The following is an 18,009-nucleotide window of genomic DNA, read 5'->3' as shown; positions in this document are numbered from 1 at the left end:
TTTTGAGTAATAGGACAATATGCAGAGAAGGACCATGTCCTTCAGAAGGGAAACATGAGTTGAATCCCATAATCACCCCACATTTGCTCCTGTCTCTCTCCCTGGGGACAGTGCCAACCACAGTGCAGAGAACTGGAGGCAAGCTGAGCTGAGCAGGCAGATGTCAGGGCTCAGGGCTGCCAAAGGTAGGATACCAGAAGAGAGGATCCTATGTGGGGGGGATAGAGGGCAGAAATCTATGAGAGTTTTCTATAGGTCCTTGCCAGGGGCTTGAGTGAGCATGTACAAGATGAGAGTCCATGAGGCCTAGGAGTGTGCTGCTGCCATGGTGCTGAGGAAAATGAAGATACCAGAGATTCAATGCTAGCAGACATTGGAGTCTCAGCTCAGCCAGAATAAAAAAGCCTTTCTGAGCTCTCTGAGCATTTAGTTGAGACCTCAGAAAAGTAACACTTTAGGAGTAAGAAACATACCCTATAGGGTAAGGGCCACACCCTAGAACAAAGGACAATGTTGAAATATACCTGCTCTAACAAAAGACAAATCCAAGCATAAAAGGATCAGAAAGAGCCTTCAGTAATTTAACTGGCTGTCATAACAAAACTAAACACTTTTGAAAGGAATTCATAATACAGACTCCCTACATTGTATTATCCACAATATTGAGCATTTGATGAAAACATTATGAGACGTGGAAGGAAGCAGAACAGTGCGACCTGTAATCAAGAAAAAGACCAGCCAATAAAGCCGAAAATGACCTAGATATTGGAATTAGCAGACAAGGACTTGAAAGCAGTTGTATGAGCTATGTTCAGGGACATAAAGGAAAAGATTGTTATAATGAGTGAACAAATAGGGAATTTCAGCAGAGAAATGAAAACCTTGAAACTAACGGAAATTCTAAAACTGTAAAGTACAATATCCATAATGGAAACCTCATTGGATAGGCTTAACAGCAAATTAAAACCGTGAAAGAAAAGTTAGTGGCTTGAAGACAGATCAGTAGAAACTGTCTTGTTCAGAGAATTAGGGGAAAAAAAGATTTTTTAAAAATGAAGAGATTCTTCCTGACTCGTGGGACAATATGAAATGGTCTAATATGCATGTATTTGGAGCCCAAGAGAAAAAAGGGAAAGAAAATGGAGGAGGAAAAAATATTTGGAAAAATAATGACTGAAAATTCCCCCAAACTGGTGTGGGACATCAATTCACATACTCAAGAAGCTCAGTGAACTCCCCACAGAATAAATCCAAAGATAACAATGCCGGAGTACACCACAGAAAATCTGCTGAAAAAAAATATATCCCCCCCCAAATCTTAAAGCAATCAGCTTTTTAAAAAGACAAATTACAGGGCTTCCCTGGTGGCGCAGTGGTTGAAAGTCCGCCTGCCAATACAGGGGACACGGGTTCGTGCCCCGGTCCAGGAAGATCCCACATGCTGCAGAGCGGCTAGGCCTGTGAGCCATGGCCGTTGAGCCTGCGCGTCCGGAGCCTGTGCTCCGCAATGGGAGAGGCCACAACAGTGAGAGGCCCGCGTAACGAAAAAAAAAAAGAAAAAAAAGACAAATTACATACAGGGGACAGGTGACTTTTCATAAATACTAATGACAATTGACTTCTCGTCAGCTTTCCAGCCTTATTTTCTTCTGAAAGCCAGAAAACTATGGAACAATATCATTAAAGTACTAAAAGGAAAAAAAAAACCTGTCAAGTCCAAATTTTAAATCCAGTGAAAACATCCTTCAAAAATGAGACTGAAATAGAACATTTTCAGGTATATAAAAGCTAAGAGAATTTTTCACCAGCTAAGCTGCAGTATGATAAACGGCAATGGAATTTATTAAAGCTGAAAGGAAATTACACCAACTTTAAACATGGATCTACAGGAGAAAACGAAGAGCATCAGAAATGGTAAATGTATAGGTAAATATAAAAAACTACTGTTTTTCCTTAATTTCTTTAAAAGACATCTAACAGCTTAATAATAATATAAAAAAACATTGTATTACGGAATTCATAATGCATGTAGTTGAGTAATATATGACCACACTAGAACAACGAACAGGGATTAATGGAATTATTGTGTTATAAGGGACTTATATAAAGAGGTGAAATATTAACTCTAAGTAGTCTGTGATAAGTTAAGGATAGAAATTGTAATCCATAGAGCAACATTAAACATGAATACAAAGAAGAGCTAAAATAAATCCAATAAAAGAACTAAAATGGAATCCTAAAAAATATTTGTCAGGTAAGAAGATAGAAAAAGAAGAATGGAGAAACAATAAGAAAAAGGATTGGACAAATAGAAAACAAATAGGAAGATATAGATTTAAACCCAACCATTTCAATAATTACTATGTAAATGAAACAAAGACATCAGTAAAAAGAAAGATTGCCAGAGAGGATAAAAAGATAAGACATTACTATATGCTGTCTGCAAGAGAGATATTTAAGCATAAAGACACTGTTATTGGCTGAATTGTGCCCCGCCCCCCAAATTCATATGTTGAGGCCCTAACCCCCAATATGTTAGAATGTGAATGTATTTAGAGATAGGGCTTTAAATAGATGATTGAGTTAAATATGTCCTTATAAGAAGAAGAGATTAGCACACTGGTAATGCCAACAGAGGGACAATCACATGGGGACACAAGGTGAAGGAAGATAGCTGTCTGCAAGCTTCAGAAGAATAGAAGCCTTAGAAGAAGGCTTAGTGAAACCAAACCTGCTGACACCTTGATCGTGGACTTCAAGCCTTCAGAAGTATGAGGAAATGAGTTTCTGCTTTTTAAGCAACCCAGTCTGTGGTATTTTGCATGGCAGCCCTGATACAGGCACAGATAGGTTTGAAAGTAAAAGGGTAGGAATAGACATACCATGCAAATATGAAACATAAGGAAGCTAATGTGGCTATATTCATATCACAGTAGACTTCAGAACAGGGAGTATTACCAGGGATTAAAATGGGATATTTCATAAGGGTAAAGGGGTCAATTCACCTGGAGGACATAACAATCCTGAATCTGTATTACCTAATAACAAAGCTTTAAAAATAATGAAGCAAATACTGAGAGAACTAAAGGGAGAAATTCTCAATCACATTTGGAGATTTTGACACCCTTTTCTGAGTATTTGATTGAATGATTAAACTAATACCAGCAAGGACATAGAAGATTTGAACTACACTTTTAACTAACTTAATGTAATTGATACCTATAGACAATATGCTGAACAACTACAGAATAAACTTTTGTCAAGGCACCTAAAACATTCACCAATATAGACAAACTAATATTCTTCATGAATGCAAAATCCTCAACAAAATGTTTGAAAATAAAATCAAGCAATATATAAAAAGAATAATACATCATGACCAAGTAGAATTTATCCCAGGAATGCGTGGTTGGTTTAACATTTGAATGGTAATCATGTAATTCATCACATTAAAAAATAAAGGGAAAAAAGAATCACATCGGGACTTCCCTGGTGGCGCAGTCGTTAAGAATCCACCTCCCAGTGCAGGGGACACAGGTTCGAGTTCTGGTCCAGGAAGATCCCACATGCTACGGAGCAACTAAGTCCTTGCGCCACAACTACTGAGCCTGTGCTCTAGAGCCCGTGAGCCACAACTGCTGAGCCCGAGTGCCACAACTACTGAAGCCCGCATGCCTAGAGCCCGTGCTCTGCAACAAGAGAAGCCACCCAATGAGAAGCCCATGAACCGCAACGAAGAGTAGGCCCTGCTCGCCGCAACTAGAGAAAAGCCCACGCACAGCAACAAAGACCCAAGGCAGCCAAAAATAAAAATAAGTAGTTTTTTAAAAATTATTAAAAAAAAGAATCATATCAATAGACGTACAAAAGCATTCGACAAAATTTAACATCCTTTCGTGATTAAAAACTCTTCAGTCCATGAATAGAAGAGAATTTCTTCAACCTGAAAAAGATCATCTATGATAAACTATGTAAACATGCATAATGGTGAAATGTTGAACACGTTCCTCCTAAAATTTGAAACAAGGCAAAAATTCTGCTTTCACTACTTAACATTGTCATGAAGGTCCTAGCCAGTCCTATAAAGCAAGAAAAAGCTACAAATTAGAAAGGAAGAATAAAAGTATATTTATTTATAGACAGAATGATCATGATTGAAATATTCAATGTTGTTAAGATCTTAATTTACTCTGAATTGAGCTATAGACTCAGTTCAATCCCATATAAAATCCCAATAGCCCTATTTGTAGGAATAAATAAGCTGTTCTGAATATTGATATGGAAAAGCAAAGGACCTAGATAAAAGAAGAACCTTGAAGAACATAGCTGGAGGACTCAGGCTTTCCTGATTTTAAGACATTATGAAGACATTATGAAGAGTAATAAAGACTATATGGTAGCAGTATATAGATAGACAAATAGATCAATGAAAAACAATGAAGGTTCTGGAAATAGACCTACACAAAGATGTTAGATTAATTTTTCTTAAAGGTGCTGAGGCAATTTAATAGGGAGAGGAAAAGTTTTTCAACGAATGGTGTTGGAACTGGATAAACATATGAGAAGAAATAAACTTCAACCTCTACCTCACCCCATGCATAAAAATTAATTTGAGATGTTCCTTAGATCTAAACATAAAGTTAAAACTATAATACATAGGAGAATATCTTTGAAAATTTGGGGTAGGAAATGATTTCTTAGGACATGAAAATACTAATCATCAAAAACAATTGATAAATTGGTCTTCATCAAAATTAAAATGTATGCTCATTAAAAAAATGCCAGTGAGAAAATGAATAGACAAGCCACAGACCTATAAATCAACAATAAAAAGACAAGCATATTTTTTAAATGGACAAAATGTTTGAATAGACACTTCCATAAAAAAGATATATGAATGGCCCATAAGCACATGAATATGTACTCAACATCATTAGTCATTAGTGAAGTGCAACTTAAAACCAAAAGGAAATACCATTTCCCACCTACCAGAATGGCTAAAATTAAAAGACTGACAGCACAAAATGTTGGCAATGATGTAGTGATTGGAACTCTCATGCATTGCTCCTGGGAGTGTGAAATGGTACAACCACTTTGGAAAACCATTTGATAGTTTCCTAAAAAATTAAGCATATACCTATGAGCAATTCCAATTCTAGGTATTTAAGCAAAAGAAATGGGAACATATATCCACAAAAATATTTGTACAAGGATGTTTCTAACAGCTTTATTCATAATAATCCAGAAGTGAAAACAGCTGAAATGTTGTTTATCAGTAGGAAAATGGATACACAAATCATGGTGTATTCATGTAATGAAATACTACTCAGCAGCCAAAAGTATGAACTACTGACATTTGCAACAATGTGGTTGAATTCCAGAGACATTTTGTAGTACCAGGTGATTCTGTTTGTATGATGCTTAAGATCAGGCAAAACTAATCTATGGTGATGGAAATCAAAGCGTTGGCTGCCTGTGGATGGTGGATTGACTGGAAGAGGGTGCAGGGAAGTTTTTGGGTAATGAAAATGTTCTATATTTTGATTGGGGTGTTGCTTTTATGGTTGTGTGTATTTGTCAAAACTCATTGAACTGTACATATAATTTCAATAATGTAAACTTTACCTCAATAAAACGTTTTTTAAAATAACTGAGCCCTGGGAGAAAGTCTGGTCCCCTCCCCAGGGAAAGTTTACCTGTTCCACACATCCAGCCTGGTAGTGTCACTTATCATTCTTGCTCTAGACTGCTTCACTGTCTATCACCTCTGGCTTCTCCTAACCAGGGCTCAGACCAAGGCATCGCCCCTTTATTGTTCCTTAAATATGGTTATGTTTAGCATAGCTTCCAAAAGTTTGAGGATAACCTAAGAGAATTAGGATGCAGAGAAAGAAAACTTCTCAATTTATTAAATGTTTGATTAATTTTTTATGTGATTATTAACTATGTGCCAGACATAATGTTAAGCATTTTTTAAGATATTTACTCTATTAAGCTTTATAACAATCTGTGTGAAAGGTACTATTATTAACCCCATGTTATGGAAGAGGAAACCCAGACAATTTGAAGAGCTCAGCCAAGGTCACATAACCAGTGTAGTAGAGCTGGAATTTGAACCTGGGCAATCTGGCTCTAGTGTCCATGCTCTTAACCACTTCGCTATGCTGCCCTAAGCATCCTGCCCTTCCTTTCAAGGGTCCCCTCTGTCCATGTTGCTGGGCCTTTTCACCTCTGCCAAGCCAGAGTCCTTATCATGGCCTTTCTTCGCAGTCCAGGGCCCTAACTCCCTAACCTCTGGTCCTCTGGCCTGATGTCTTTGCCAGAGGAAGCAAAACGTCATTGAGTCCCAGCAATCTTGGCAGAGATGCCCACCATGTGGCATCCTTTTGCACTGTTAAACAGGATAAATACTTAACTTTACAATCTCAACCAATCACATTTGAATTTCTCAGCTGGTTTAAAAGCCCAGAACTGAGTACAGGAAAGTCTCCTCCAAAAATATTTGTCAGCATCTCTTCTAGAATACAGAAACTACTGGAGCTTTAAACCAGCGTTTTCTTGTTCTTGCTACACACACAAAAAGGCCTATTTATAATCCTCCTATCTATAGCTGGGAACAGTCAGTAAAAGTTTTGAGTGTGCTTTGAAAAGTGTAAAGTACTGTATTCAAGTAAAGCATCATTGTTTTGTTATTTTTTTCCATATGCAGGAAAAGTTGTGAAATTAGACCACCAGAGACCTCTTCTTTTGAAGCCCCCAGGGACCCCATATAAGTAACTCTAAGCTCTCAGTCATTCTGACAATTAATCATCATTTATTAAGCACCCACTAAAACAGATGCCGGGTGATTCCAGCTGAATCTTGACAGTATCCCAAGTGCAATAGCACTGAGAATTTGTAGTCAAGTGGCTTTTTAAAGTCCAAGTGAGATGTCTCTCATTCAACTAGCCGCCATCGGAGCTCCCTCCCCCCAGCCCGAGTGGCTGAGATGTTATCAGGGTGACCATGTCATTTCCAGCCTGAGATCTTTTGTGATTTTGGCCTCCATATCTTCAAAGGATCAAAGTGCCCCTCAAGGAGGGAGGTGACCTGCAGCCTCTGCTGGGCTCTTTGCCGAAGGAGAAGGCACCGGAAATCCAGCGTCTGCAGGAGGAGTGGCAGAGCCAGAAGGCCAAATTGCAAGCCCAGGTAGAAGGACAGCCGTGGTGGGGATGCACCCTCATCCTGAGTGAGACCCTACCTCTTCCTTAGTCTTGCAGACAACCTTGGAAATGCATGCAGGGTCTGATTCTTGTTCAAGCTGGGGAGGGTATTCCAGGTCCAGGGCGAGGTGGGATTCTTGTTTCTGTTTATTTATTCATTCAACACCTGCTATGGCTCATGAGCGCCTGCTAGGAGCCAGGAACTCTTCTAAGTGCTTGGATATCGTCAGTGAACAAACCAGACAAAAGTCCTGCATTACAGAGCTTGTATTTTAGCAGAGGAGGTGGATACAGACAAAAAATACTAGACCTAGGAAATAAGCAAAGCACATAGTATATTAGAACATGTTAAGGGCTTCAGGAAAAAGAAAAAACAGGATGAAGGAGATTTGGAGGCTGTCTGGTGATGAGAGGGTGCGTATAATGCCAAATAGGGTTGTCAGGGAAAGCTTCTGTAAGAAAGTGAGGTTTGGGCACGGGGGGCCACGCAAGGGAGGCTGCTGTGTAGACCTTTGGAGGGTTTTCTGGTCTCTTGATTTCTCTTGGGTGGCATACGTTCCAGCCCTTCTTCCCTGTTCCCTGGCATCCATGGCTCTAGCTGAGGAGCCCCCAGGAGAGCTGGCTGTCCCCGGATTCTTTACGCTTGCAGCTTCTACCCCCCTCAGAGTTCCCTTGGATAGAGGAGGCTCAGCTGGGCTGCGGAGACGTTCAGAAAGCTTTTTATATTTAAAGAAAATCCCAGGCGGGGTGAGGGGCACAGCCTGAGGTCAGATGCTCCGGCGGGCAGGTCTCGCAGATGCAGCAGGCTCTGGAGCAGTGCACCAGCAGCTACAGGGAGGACCTGCGGGCACTCAAGCAGCTCTCCGACCGCGAGCTCCAGGAGAGCGTCCAGCAGAATCAGGTGGCGAAAGCTCAGCTCGAGGCCGCCCACCAGCGAGCGCTCCGCATGCTCGAGAAGTCCAAAAACCAGGAAGTCAAGGTAAGGGTGCTGACGATGACGTCCACTAACTACTACCTAGCACTTGCTGTGCAAGCATCTGCTCGGCAATTTATGAGGTGCCTTATGTACATTATCTCCAGTCCCCACAATCATCTTACGAGGTCATTATTATCATATTCTCTTTCTGGATGAGGAAAGAGGCTCAGAGAGGTTCAGTAACTTGCTCAGGGTCACACAGCTAGTAAGTGGCAAGACAAGGATTCAGACTCAGGTCCCTTGAGCTTCCGGTACTGCTTTTCCCCATCTGCCCATGATCTTGATATTGTAAGAAAAACTTTCTTTCATGACTTGGGCAATGTTATGCATGATGTGTGCTAAGGAGTCAGGCTTAGCCTGGCAGCTGAAAAGAGGAGGGCAGCCCAGAGTTGAGAAAGACCAGCTCAGCAGAAATAGACCTTCCGAAGGGCTTGGAAAACAATGATGACCTCGGCGATGTGTAATCAGCAGGGAGGATCAGGCATCTTTCACCTGTCACCTCTACCTTCTGCTTTCTCAGAAGGCCTTCCCTCCCTGCTGTCTCAGGAGATGGGCTCCTACTCTTACTGTTACAGATAGCACACTGTCACCACGGGCTTCACACAGTGGGCTGGCTTCACACGCTAATTCCCTCTTTATATGATCAAATTCACCAAACTGGAAGCCCCTTGAAGCCAGGAACCATCTCCACCTGTCCATTACCGAATCCTCTCCTAGCTCATAGTAGCTAGGTACTCAAGGGTCTCACTGAATTAAAGCCTCAAGTTTAATTTCCCCTTCTATAAATTGGGGATATTGAGACCCACTTCTTTGAGATGTCAAGATGATTAAATGAAAAAACGTGGGAGTTGTGGTTTTAAGGTGGCAAAATAAAGACTTCTGAATTCTTTCCTATTGGAAATGCTCTAAAAAACCAATGAAGATACACAGCAGAAGCATATTCTGTTCAGATGAAGCTGGGAGACATCTGTACCCTTGAACCACAATATATGAGGACAGGAAACAAATGGAGACATAGTATATGACCGTGCAGAGCAGAGAGACTCAAACCAAACCAAAGTGCCTGAAGACAGAGAAGGACGAGAATCAAGCTGACAGTGGAACTCAGAGAAGCCAGGAATTGGAGGCACCAGTTGAAACAGAAGGCAAGAGTGAGGTGGAGGGTATGACTCACCTAGAAGCTCAGATTCCCAGCTTACCCAGCACAGTCAGCCAATTACCTCTGTCTTATTTAAGGACAAGAGATTGGGGTGGGGGGCAGCGATCCCTGGGTAAACTAAGCCAGAGAGACTCTGAATTAGGAAGTGCCAGTCACAGAGGCTGGGATGAGGCTTGCATGTGTGACTAAGTTTAGGTGAAAATCTGTGTACTGAACCATTCGGTGGACTACAGTCACCTCTGTCACACCCCCAGCAATGCTTTCTCTGCTCAGCTCCAGAAAACAAGCAGCTAGAACCGAGATCCCCAGAGGAACTCACCATCCAACAGATGCCCCCCTGCTGCACCACCCCAGGTACAGATGGAGTTTCTGATTATCCTTCAGTGCCCACTCTTAAATATGAAGAGACAGCAGAAGATTACTAAACTTTCGAGGAAGTCTCTAATGGGAGAGTGGGAATCCAAGATTATCAAGAGGAAAAGAATGAACTCAGAGGAAATGGCTAATGCGGGGAACAGAAAAAAAAATTCAATGAGGATTGATATCCTCAGAATTAAGAGATTAGATTTGCATCCATGAAACAACGACAACATGTTATTTGCAAAGGAGGGGGCAATTAGAGCAAGAAAGAGTTCTTTTAAAATATAAAACAGGATAGCAGAAAACTTAAAAATCAGTAAATGAGTTGAAATATAGAAAATGAAGAAACCTTCCAGACAGCAAAGTAGAAAGACAAAGAAATGGATGATGGGAGAGAAGGAACCAGAAGTGTAGAAACACAATCCAGGAGGCTGATATCTAGCAAATAGGAGTTCCAGAAAGAGATCATGGAGGGGAGGAGATTTTCAAAGAAATAACAGAATGAAATTCCTATAAGGAAATGAAAAAAACCCGACCCAGGCTTGTCTTGAAACTTCAGAACACCAAGGAAACAGAAGAAATTCTAAAAGCTCCCAACGAGGAAAACTGGTACCAGCCTCAAAGTACTTGAATCCACATGTCATCAGACATCTCAACAGCAACAGGGAAGCAAGAAGATCATGAAGCAATTTTGAGAAATTCAATTAAAACCATTAGCAAGAGTGAAAATTGAATAAAAATATATCAGACAAATGAAATATTAGGACATTTACCTTCTGTTATCAGTTTATGCCTCTCAGCTCTTGATGCCTGCTTACGATAATGATCTGGATTCTTTAAGCATTTCTCCTCCTTTACAGAGAGCACAGTGTTAAGCTTTGTCAGTAGAAGGCGCTGGAGGCACCTTGCAGGAAGAAGGAGGCTTCTCTTCCTGGTTCCGGCAGTTGCATTTTTGTCCTGTTTCTGGCTTCTGTTGCATAGTTGAACAGAGTTCTGGGTGTGTGAGGACATCGGGTGATACTCCCCCAGTGACTTCACAGTGATCTCATAGCCCTGGTCCAGGCCCAGTGACTCCTGTGGCCTCCCGATGTGGACACCACAGACTCCATCCTCACACCTGCACACCCTGACTCTTTCTGGGCTCCTGCCTGTTGGCTGCTGTTGCCTGCACCCCAGAAGTTTGTTTCTTGCAACGCTCCCAAGGCAAACACTGTTCCCTCTGGCCCTCATGCCTGCATTGGTGCCCCTGTTCCCTCTGGGCACCTGCCCATCTGTGGCTCACCAGCACTGTGGAGGGTTACTCCTGCTTGACTCTGGCCTGGGCAACCTGGTGATCTCCATCAGTGAGCTGCCACCACACCTTCTCCAACAAGATCTGGATCCCAGGCTGGGGAAGGGCTCCTCCTTCCAAGCTTTCCCTTTCTTGAATGCTCTCCCTCAGCCTCAGGATACCCTTCAGAGTTCTCTTTGCATCTCTACAGTTACTCTCCTATCAGAGCTTAATAGTTCTTTAGATTCAGTTTCCCTTGTTTAAATTACTGTGTGGTTTCTATCTCCTGTTGGACCCATACATCTTCCATACACTTTTCCTTAGAAAGTTCCTTGAAGAATATCCCACCAAAACAAGGGAGCAAATCAAGAAAGAGGAAAGAAAAGGGATCTAGGCTACAGAGAATCCAACACAGGAGAAGGAAGGTTTTAGGAGCCCAGCTATGCCACTGGCTGAGGGAACAACTCAGTCTAGACTGGAGCATGATGACTGAGGGCTCTTGAAGAGATGCCTCCGAGGAAAAATAGACCTGGTGGTTTCTCTGACCGATTTGGCCACGTGAAAGATTGTAGTGAAAGTATTTTACAAAGCTTTTAGAGGTTGTAGGAAGACTTAGCCAAATATCCAAAAAAAACTAAGCAAATTAAAAATGCAGTAGTTATTAATGCAAGGAAAAACAAAACTATGTATAAGGTAGATTTTAATAATTATAGTTCATTTAGCTCAGCAGTAAATGGTACTCACAAGAAGGATAAATACTGAATATATTTCACTGTATTTAAAAAAAACCAAGATAACTCTATATAAGGAATGGAAGGGGAAGAATGTATGAGACCAAAATCCTCATCCACCATAATGGGAAGACAATTCATAATTTCTAAAATAATCAAGACACAGCGGGGCTTCCCTGGTGGCGCAGTGGTTGAGAGTCCGCCTGCCGATGCAGGGGACGCAGGTTCGTGCTCCGGTCCGGGAGGATCCCACATGCCGCGGAGCAGCTGGGCCCATAAGCCATGGCCGCTGAGCCTGCGCATCCGGAGCCTGTGCTCCGCAACGGGAGAGGCCACAACAGTGAGAGGCCTGCATACCGCAAAAAAAAAAAAAACAGCAGAAGGAAGGTACTATCTTGTTAATGGCGGTAAATATCAGAAGAAAGAACTAAAAGAGTTGCCAGTGGCTGCCTCCAGTGGGCAGGATGCAGAAGGAGGAAGAAAGAGGGCTAAGAGGTGCTGGTTTTCCTTTTTTGAAAATATTATTTGACTCTTTATACTATGTGCATGTATTGCCCCAATAAAAATATAAAATAGGCTTTTTAAAAAAAGAAAAGAAAAAAGAAATGAGATCATGCAATGTGGACTGCTTGGCACTTAGTAGGTGTTCAAAATTTGTGAGTTCTGGGACTTCCCTGGTAGCACAGGGGTTAAGAATCCGCCTGCCAATGCAGGGGACACGGTTCAAGCCCTGGTCCATGCGCCACAACTACTGAGCCTGTGCTCTAGAACCCGTGAGCCACAACTACTGAGCCCGTGAGCCACAACTACTGAAGCCCGCGTGCCTAGAGCCCGTGCTCTGCAACAAGAGAAGCCACTGCAATGAGAAGTCCGCACACGGCAATGAAGAGTAGCCCCCACTCGCCACAACTAGAGAAAGCCCACGCGCAGCAATGGAGACCCAATGCAGCCATAAATAAATAAATAAATAAATTTATAAAATTTGTGAGTTCCTTTTCTTCCTTCATTCTCTTAAATCTTTTTCCAGGTTGGCTTGCAATCTATAAGGGCTCAGGCTGCCGAGATTCCCAGGTTATTTGCTGCTGGGTCACGCCAGCCTTTGGGTTGGCCTGAGCTTTACCCCTCCAGGCTTTAGGCCTCAATCCCCTGCAGGAGGCAGAGGAAGCACAGAGGGCTGGCCCACCTGCAAGGGAGGTGTCCCAGGGCCTCCGACTGATTGGAGGAAGGAGGATCTGGTGGTGAGAGAGGGGGAGGGTGCTCTGCCCATTGGGGGGACCCTGTGGTTCTAAGCCCCAGTCCCTGGTCACCCTGGAACCAGATTCACGGGGTCTTTATTGCTGGCTCCAGTCTGCATGGGATGGTTCCAGAATGAGACAAAAGAGACAGGTTGCAGTTCTCGTTGGAGATGGCAGACATCTGGTCATTCCTAACACAGGATAGTGATTAAGAGTGGGATGCCTGGGTTCAAATCCTGGGTCTGCCACTTAAGAGGAAAGAGAGCTTAGGCTTCCTTGTGCCTCAGGTTCCTCATTCATAAAATGATGGCTAATAGTATGTACCACATAGGACCACTGAGAGCGTCAAAAGAGATAATCCACGTAAAGTGCTTAGAACAGTACATGACTGAATAAGAGCTTGTCTTAGTCTGTTCAGGCTGCTCTAACAGAATAACACAGGCTGAGTGGCTTATAAACAACAGAAATTTACTTCCCACAGTTCTGGAGGCTGGAAGTCCAAGTCTCAGACTCGGACAGATATGGGGTGTGTTGAGAGCCTGCTTCCTGGCTCATAGATGGCCATCTTCTCACTATAACCTTACATGGCAGAAGAGGAAGGGAGCTCTCTCTGAGGTCTCTTGTATAAGGGCACTAATCCCATTCACGAGGGCTCCACCATCACGACCTAAGCACCTCCCAGAGGCCCCACCTCCTAATTCCATCACGTTGGGGAATAGGTTTCAACATATGAATTTTGGGGGTGGGGGGACACAAACATTCAGTCCATAGAAGAGCTCAGTTTTAAGAAGATCCACTCTTCTTACTCATGCTCATTTATTGAGCATTTACCTTGAGCTACCATCGTGCTGAACTCGGGAAATACGAAGATGATTAACACAGTCTGCCCATAAAGAGCTCACCTCTAAGGGGAAAGGCAGCCACTCAAACAGGTTGCTGTAATTCAGTAAATTGGAGCCATGAGATGGCCGCACATGGTATTTTGGGAGCACAGGGGAAGGAGACTTTATATAGGATGGAACATGGAGAGTTGGGGGTGAAGTCAGGCTGCTTAGGAGGCCCCAAACCAGCCACAACAAGAGCAAGGCAAACAAGAGGCTAGAGCAATTTGCCAGGGATGAGTGTCTGACTTGATATAAAATCTGGCGGCTAAACCCTGCATGGTCTTCACTGCCAAGGGCTTCTGAGCCGGAAGGCAGGCAGGGCTGACCTGAAGACGCCGGGTCAGAGTGAGAGAGTTTGGCTCCATCTTTTACAAACCTTTGCTTCAATCTCTCCATTCACATTCCCCGAGGGATAAAAAGGTCACCAGTTGGAGTCCTCTGAGGCTTGCAGCAAGTGCAAGAGGAGGAGAGTATCGGAGAGTTTGAAAAGTGCAAGACTTTTCTGTCTTATTAAACTCACCAGGGGGTGACTGAGTTTCCCACGAGAGGAGTAAGACCGTTTTTCCCCATTTGCTGGGGAGCAGCAAAGCAAAGACGCTGCGGTCTTCAGGTAGCTGCCTTGCCTGCTCACCCCTAATGGGAGCCTCATGCATTTGCTGCAGTCCTATTTCTCATTGTTCCCAGGGGCTGCATGAGGGAGCGGGTAGGGCTTGGGCCCTGGACGCCGCCGCCCATGGGTCACACTCCTGCCCCCGCCACTACCTGTCTTCAGTCATGGCGCTTCACCTTTCTGAGCTTCTTTCCTCCTAATCCTGCATCTTTTCTGTGTGACCTTGGGAAAGCGAATTCATCCCTCCCAGCCTCAGTTTCCTCACCTGAAAAGTGGTGTGTGATACTGGAACTCTAAGAAACTATTAGTTTCTTACTGCTGCTGTAGCAAAATTACCACAAACTTGGTGGCCGAACACAGCACAAATTTATTATCTGACAGTTCTAGAAGCCGGAAGTCAGAAATCCTAAAATCAAGGTGTTGGCAGGGCTGTGTCCCTTCTAAGGGCCCTATAGGGGAGAACGTGTTTTCTTGCTTTTCCTATAGCCAGTGTCTGTCTGTCTCTTTCCTGCTCTCTTCCTCCTAACACCAAATTCCCAACGATTGACCCAGCTTGGATCAGGTGTCCACTCTGGTCCAGTCAGCTGTGAACAGGGGTTAGGTTCACACAGCACAAAATGGCTGCTATGGCCAGACCATCACTGTCATTCCAGATGGGCAGGGGAGCATTCGCTGTAGCCTGATAAGCTCTCCATCAGGGTGTGGTGAGTGCTCAGGGCGGGGGCCCCAGCACAGAGGAGGAGCTAGGCAAAAGGGACAGGTCTCCCCTCTGTGCCCACTTCCATGCCTCCTTCCTCCCACTTTTGCCCACAGGCCACAGAGGAGCGCTTGAAGAAGGAATCCAGCCGCAGCCTCCAGATCCAGCACCAGGCGCACCGGCTAGAGCTACAGGCCTTGGAGGAGAAGGCCCAGCAAGAGCTCCAGGGAGAGCTGGAGAGGATGCAGGCTCAGCAGGCGCTGTTGCTAGGTACGCGGCCGGCTGTGCACCCAGCAGGGTTCACACGCGGAAACCAGGGGCAGCAGGGGGCCCAGGGGTAGGGGCCGGGGTGACTCTCCCGGCTCTGACACCAACAAGATGTGAGATGTGGGACAGGTTGCCCTCAGCCTCATTTTCCTTTTCTATAAAGTGGAGTTACACTTGTCCTTCCATCATAGAAGCATTGTATGGATTTGATGAGATATTAAATATAAAATGCTTAGCATATAGCATGAGCCCAGTGAGTGCAGATAATATCATCGTCATTGATGAACATAAGCCAGATCTCTGAGCCTTCGTGAGAGTTTCCTGAGATAACCTCAAACGCTCATTTCTGAAGATTTCTGCAAATTTGGGGACTTAGGCCCCCAGGCTCCTTGCTGTTCCCTGTCCCCGCATTATCCCCAGCATGAAACTCACCTCCTCTTCAGTTTCTACAGCAAAAACCTGTCACACAAAGCATTCTAGAAGTTTCCAGAGGTAGTAAAGAGCTCCAGAGCTAAATTGTCTGAGCTTGAAGTCTGACTCCAGTGCTCACTAGCTGTGTGACCTCAGGCGAGTTACTTAACTGCTCTGTGATGCAGTTGCTCATCTGTAAAATGGGAATAATAATAGTATCCACCTCATTGGGCTGTTATTAGAATTATGTGAGTATATACATGGGAAGAATAGAGCCTGGTACATGGTAAATGCTATGTAAATGTTCACTGTCATTATTGTTGAATATTCCAACTTTGCACGGCTGACTCCAAGGGCCTCTCTCCATTTTTGTAGATCATCTCTCTCCCTCATTTTCTCTTTTACTCTCATCTTCTTTTTCACTCTTAAGAGCAAGACCAATGCCCTCCTTATTTCATGCCTAGCATTCAAGACCATATTGACCTTTTTTTTTTTTTTTTTTTTTTTTTTTGCAGTACGCGGGCCTCTCACTGCTGTGGCCTCTCCCATTGCGGAGCTCCGGACGCGCAGGCTCAGCGGCCATGGCTCACGGGCCCAGCCGCTCCACGGCATGTGAGATCCTCCCGGACTGGGACACGAACCCACGTCCCCTGCATCAGCAGGCGGACTCTCAACCACTGCGCCACCAGGGAAGCCCCATATTGACCTTTTAAAATATTTCTTCAATCCCAGACAGGGCTCTCCTTAAGAGAATTCTGGGAAGAGCATTTTCTTTACCTCCATAAGTGAATAAGTTCTACCTGCTGCTTGGTTGAGTTTTCATTATACAGTATGTCCTGTTCACTGCATGTCAGCACGTCAGCTCTGCACGTTTCTGGATGAAGGAGAGAGAGAGAGAGAGTCCCACAGATTTCCTAGTTAGCAGCTACCCTGGAATGAGGCGGCCGCGTGGGAAATGCTAAAGTTAGCAGCATCTAAAGGAAACGCGGGTTTCACTGGTATGAAGCATCAGAATACATTAAACTTTTCTATGTGTTTAAATACTGTCCTTTTCAGAGAACCTTAGTAAACTTATGGGAAATCTTTTACAACTGATACGCTTTCACAATATCATTAATTTTCACTCTAAACATCATTTAATTGTTTTACAAATATATGTTGAGCACTTGCTTTGTACTACAGCCTGTACTGGGTATCTTATGGCCTCTAGGATTATTGGAACAATGTTTCAAAAGTAATTTGCAATAACTAAAATATGGTCTCAGAAGTCCATAATAGAAAATAAAGTATCAAGTTTACTAGCACTTGAAAATCATCTTCTCTTTAAAATTTAATAGCTCGGACTTCCATGGTGGCGCAGTGGTTAAGAAACCGCCTGTCAATGCAGGTGACACAGGTTTGAGCCCTGGTCCGGGAAGATCCCACATGCCGCGGAGCACCTAAGCCCGCGCGCCACAGCTACTGAGCCTGAGCTCTAGGGCCCGTGAGCCACAACTACTGCAGCCCGCGCGCCTAGAGCCCATGCTCCGCAACAAGAGAAGCCACCGCAATGAAAACCCCGCACGTGGCAACAAAGGGTAGCCCCCACTCGCCGCAACCAGAGAAAGCCCGCGCACAGCAACAAAGACCCAACGCAGCCAAAAAATAAATAAATTAATTAATTAATAGCTCACTGAATAGTGTCTACTCCATCAGAGAATATTCTTTTTGAAATGATTGTTTTCTTTGCCTTTTGATCATGCTGGTAAGCGTTACACTATCAGAAATCACCTACTAACCTCAGAGGAGAAATTCGAGTTTCTGGCTGTACTGGTCCCTGAGTTAAGGAGGGCATGTACATTTCTCCTGAATGATTCTGGTTTTAATCATGATCCTGTTGGGATGACATGCCATCTCCCACCTTCACAATCCAGCTGGGACCTTACATCCGTGAGAAGTAGAACCTGTGAATGTTTTGTCTCCTTAAGTATTGGCACAAATATCAACATTTCCGATTTGAGACCCGCACCCCCAGAAGAGGCCACTGGGTCATTTGCTAATTCCCTGTTCTTCTTAGTTTTCTGACTTGGTGCTGAGGCCAGGTGTTGCCTCGGGGTTCAGCTCTGGACACAGGCTGTCCCACCCTGACCCACCACCCGTCCTAACTAACCAGCAGTGGCGAAGCACGTGGTCCCAAGGGAAGAAGAACCATGGAAAGTGTTGAATCC

The 18,009-nt window shown here is 43.9% G+C and overlaps 1 protein-coding gene across 1 annotated transcript in view; it reads left to right on the top strand.

The window, feature by feature from the left end:
• The window catches only part of FAM184B (family with sequence similarity 184 member B), a 114,799-nt gene that overhangs the window by 82,997 nt on the left and 13,793 nt on the right, over nt 1–18,009 (top strand). The window contains exons 9-11 of the mRNA XM_030864287.2: nt 7,059–7,188; nt 7,990–8,181; nt 15,241–15,394. Of these exons, the coding sequence (XP_030720147.1) occupies nt 7,059–7,188; nt 7,990–8,181; nt 15,241–15,394 (476 nt within the window). The remainder of the gene's footprint in view (nt 1–7,058; nt 7,189–7,989; nt 8,182–15,240; nt 15,395–18,009) is intronic.

The sequence above is a fragment of the Globicephala melas genome, chromosome 5, assembly GCF_963455315.2.
Source record: "Globicephala melas chromosome 5, mGloMel1.2, whole genome shotgun sequence".
Lineage (NCBI taxonomy): Eukaryota > Metazoa > Chordata > Mammalia > Artiodactyla > Delphinidae > Globicephala > Globicephala melas.
This window is presented reverse-complemented; position numbering and strand designations above follow the sequence as displayed.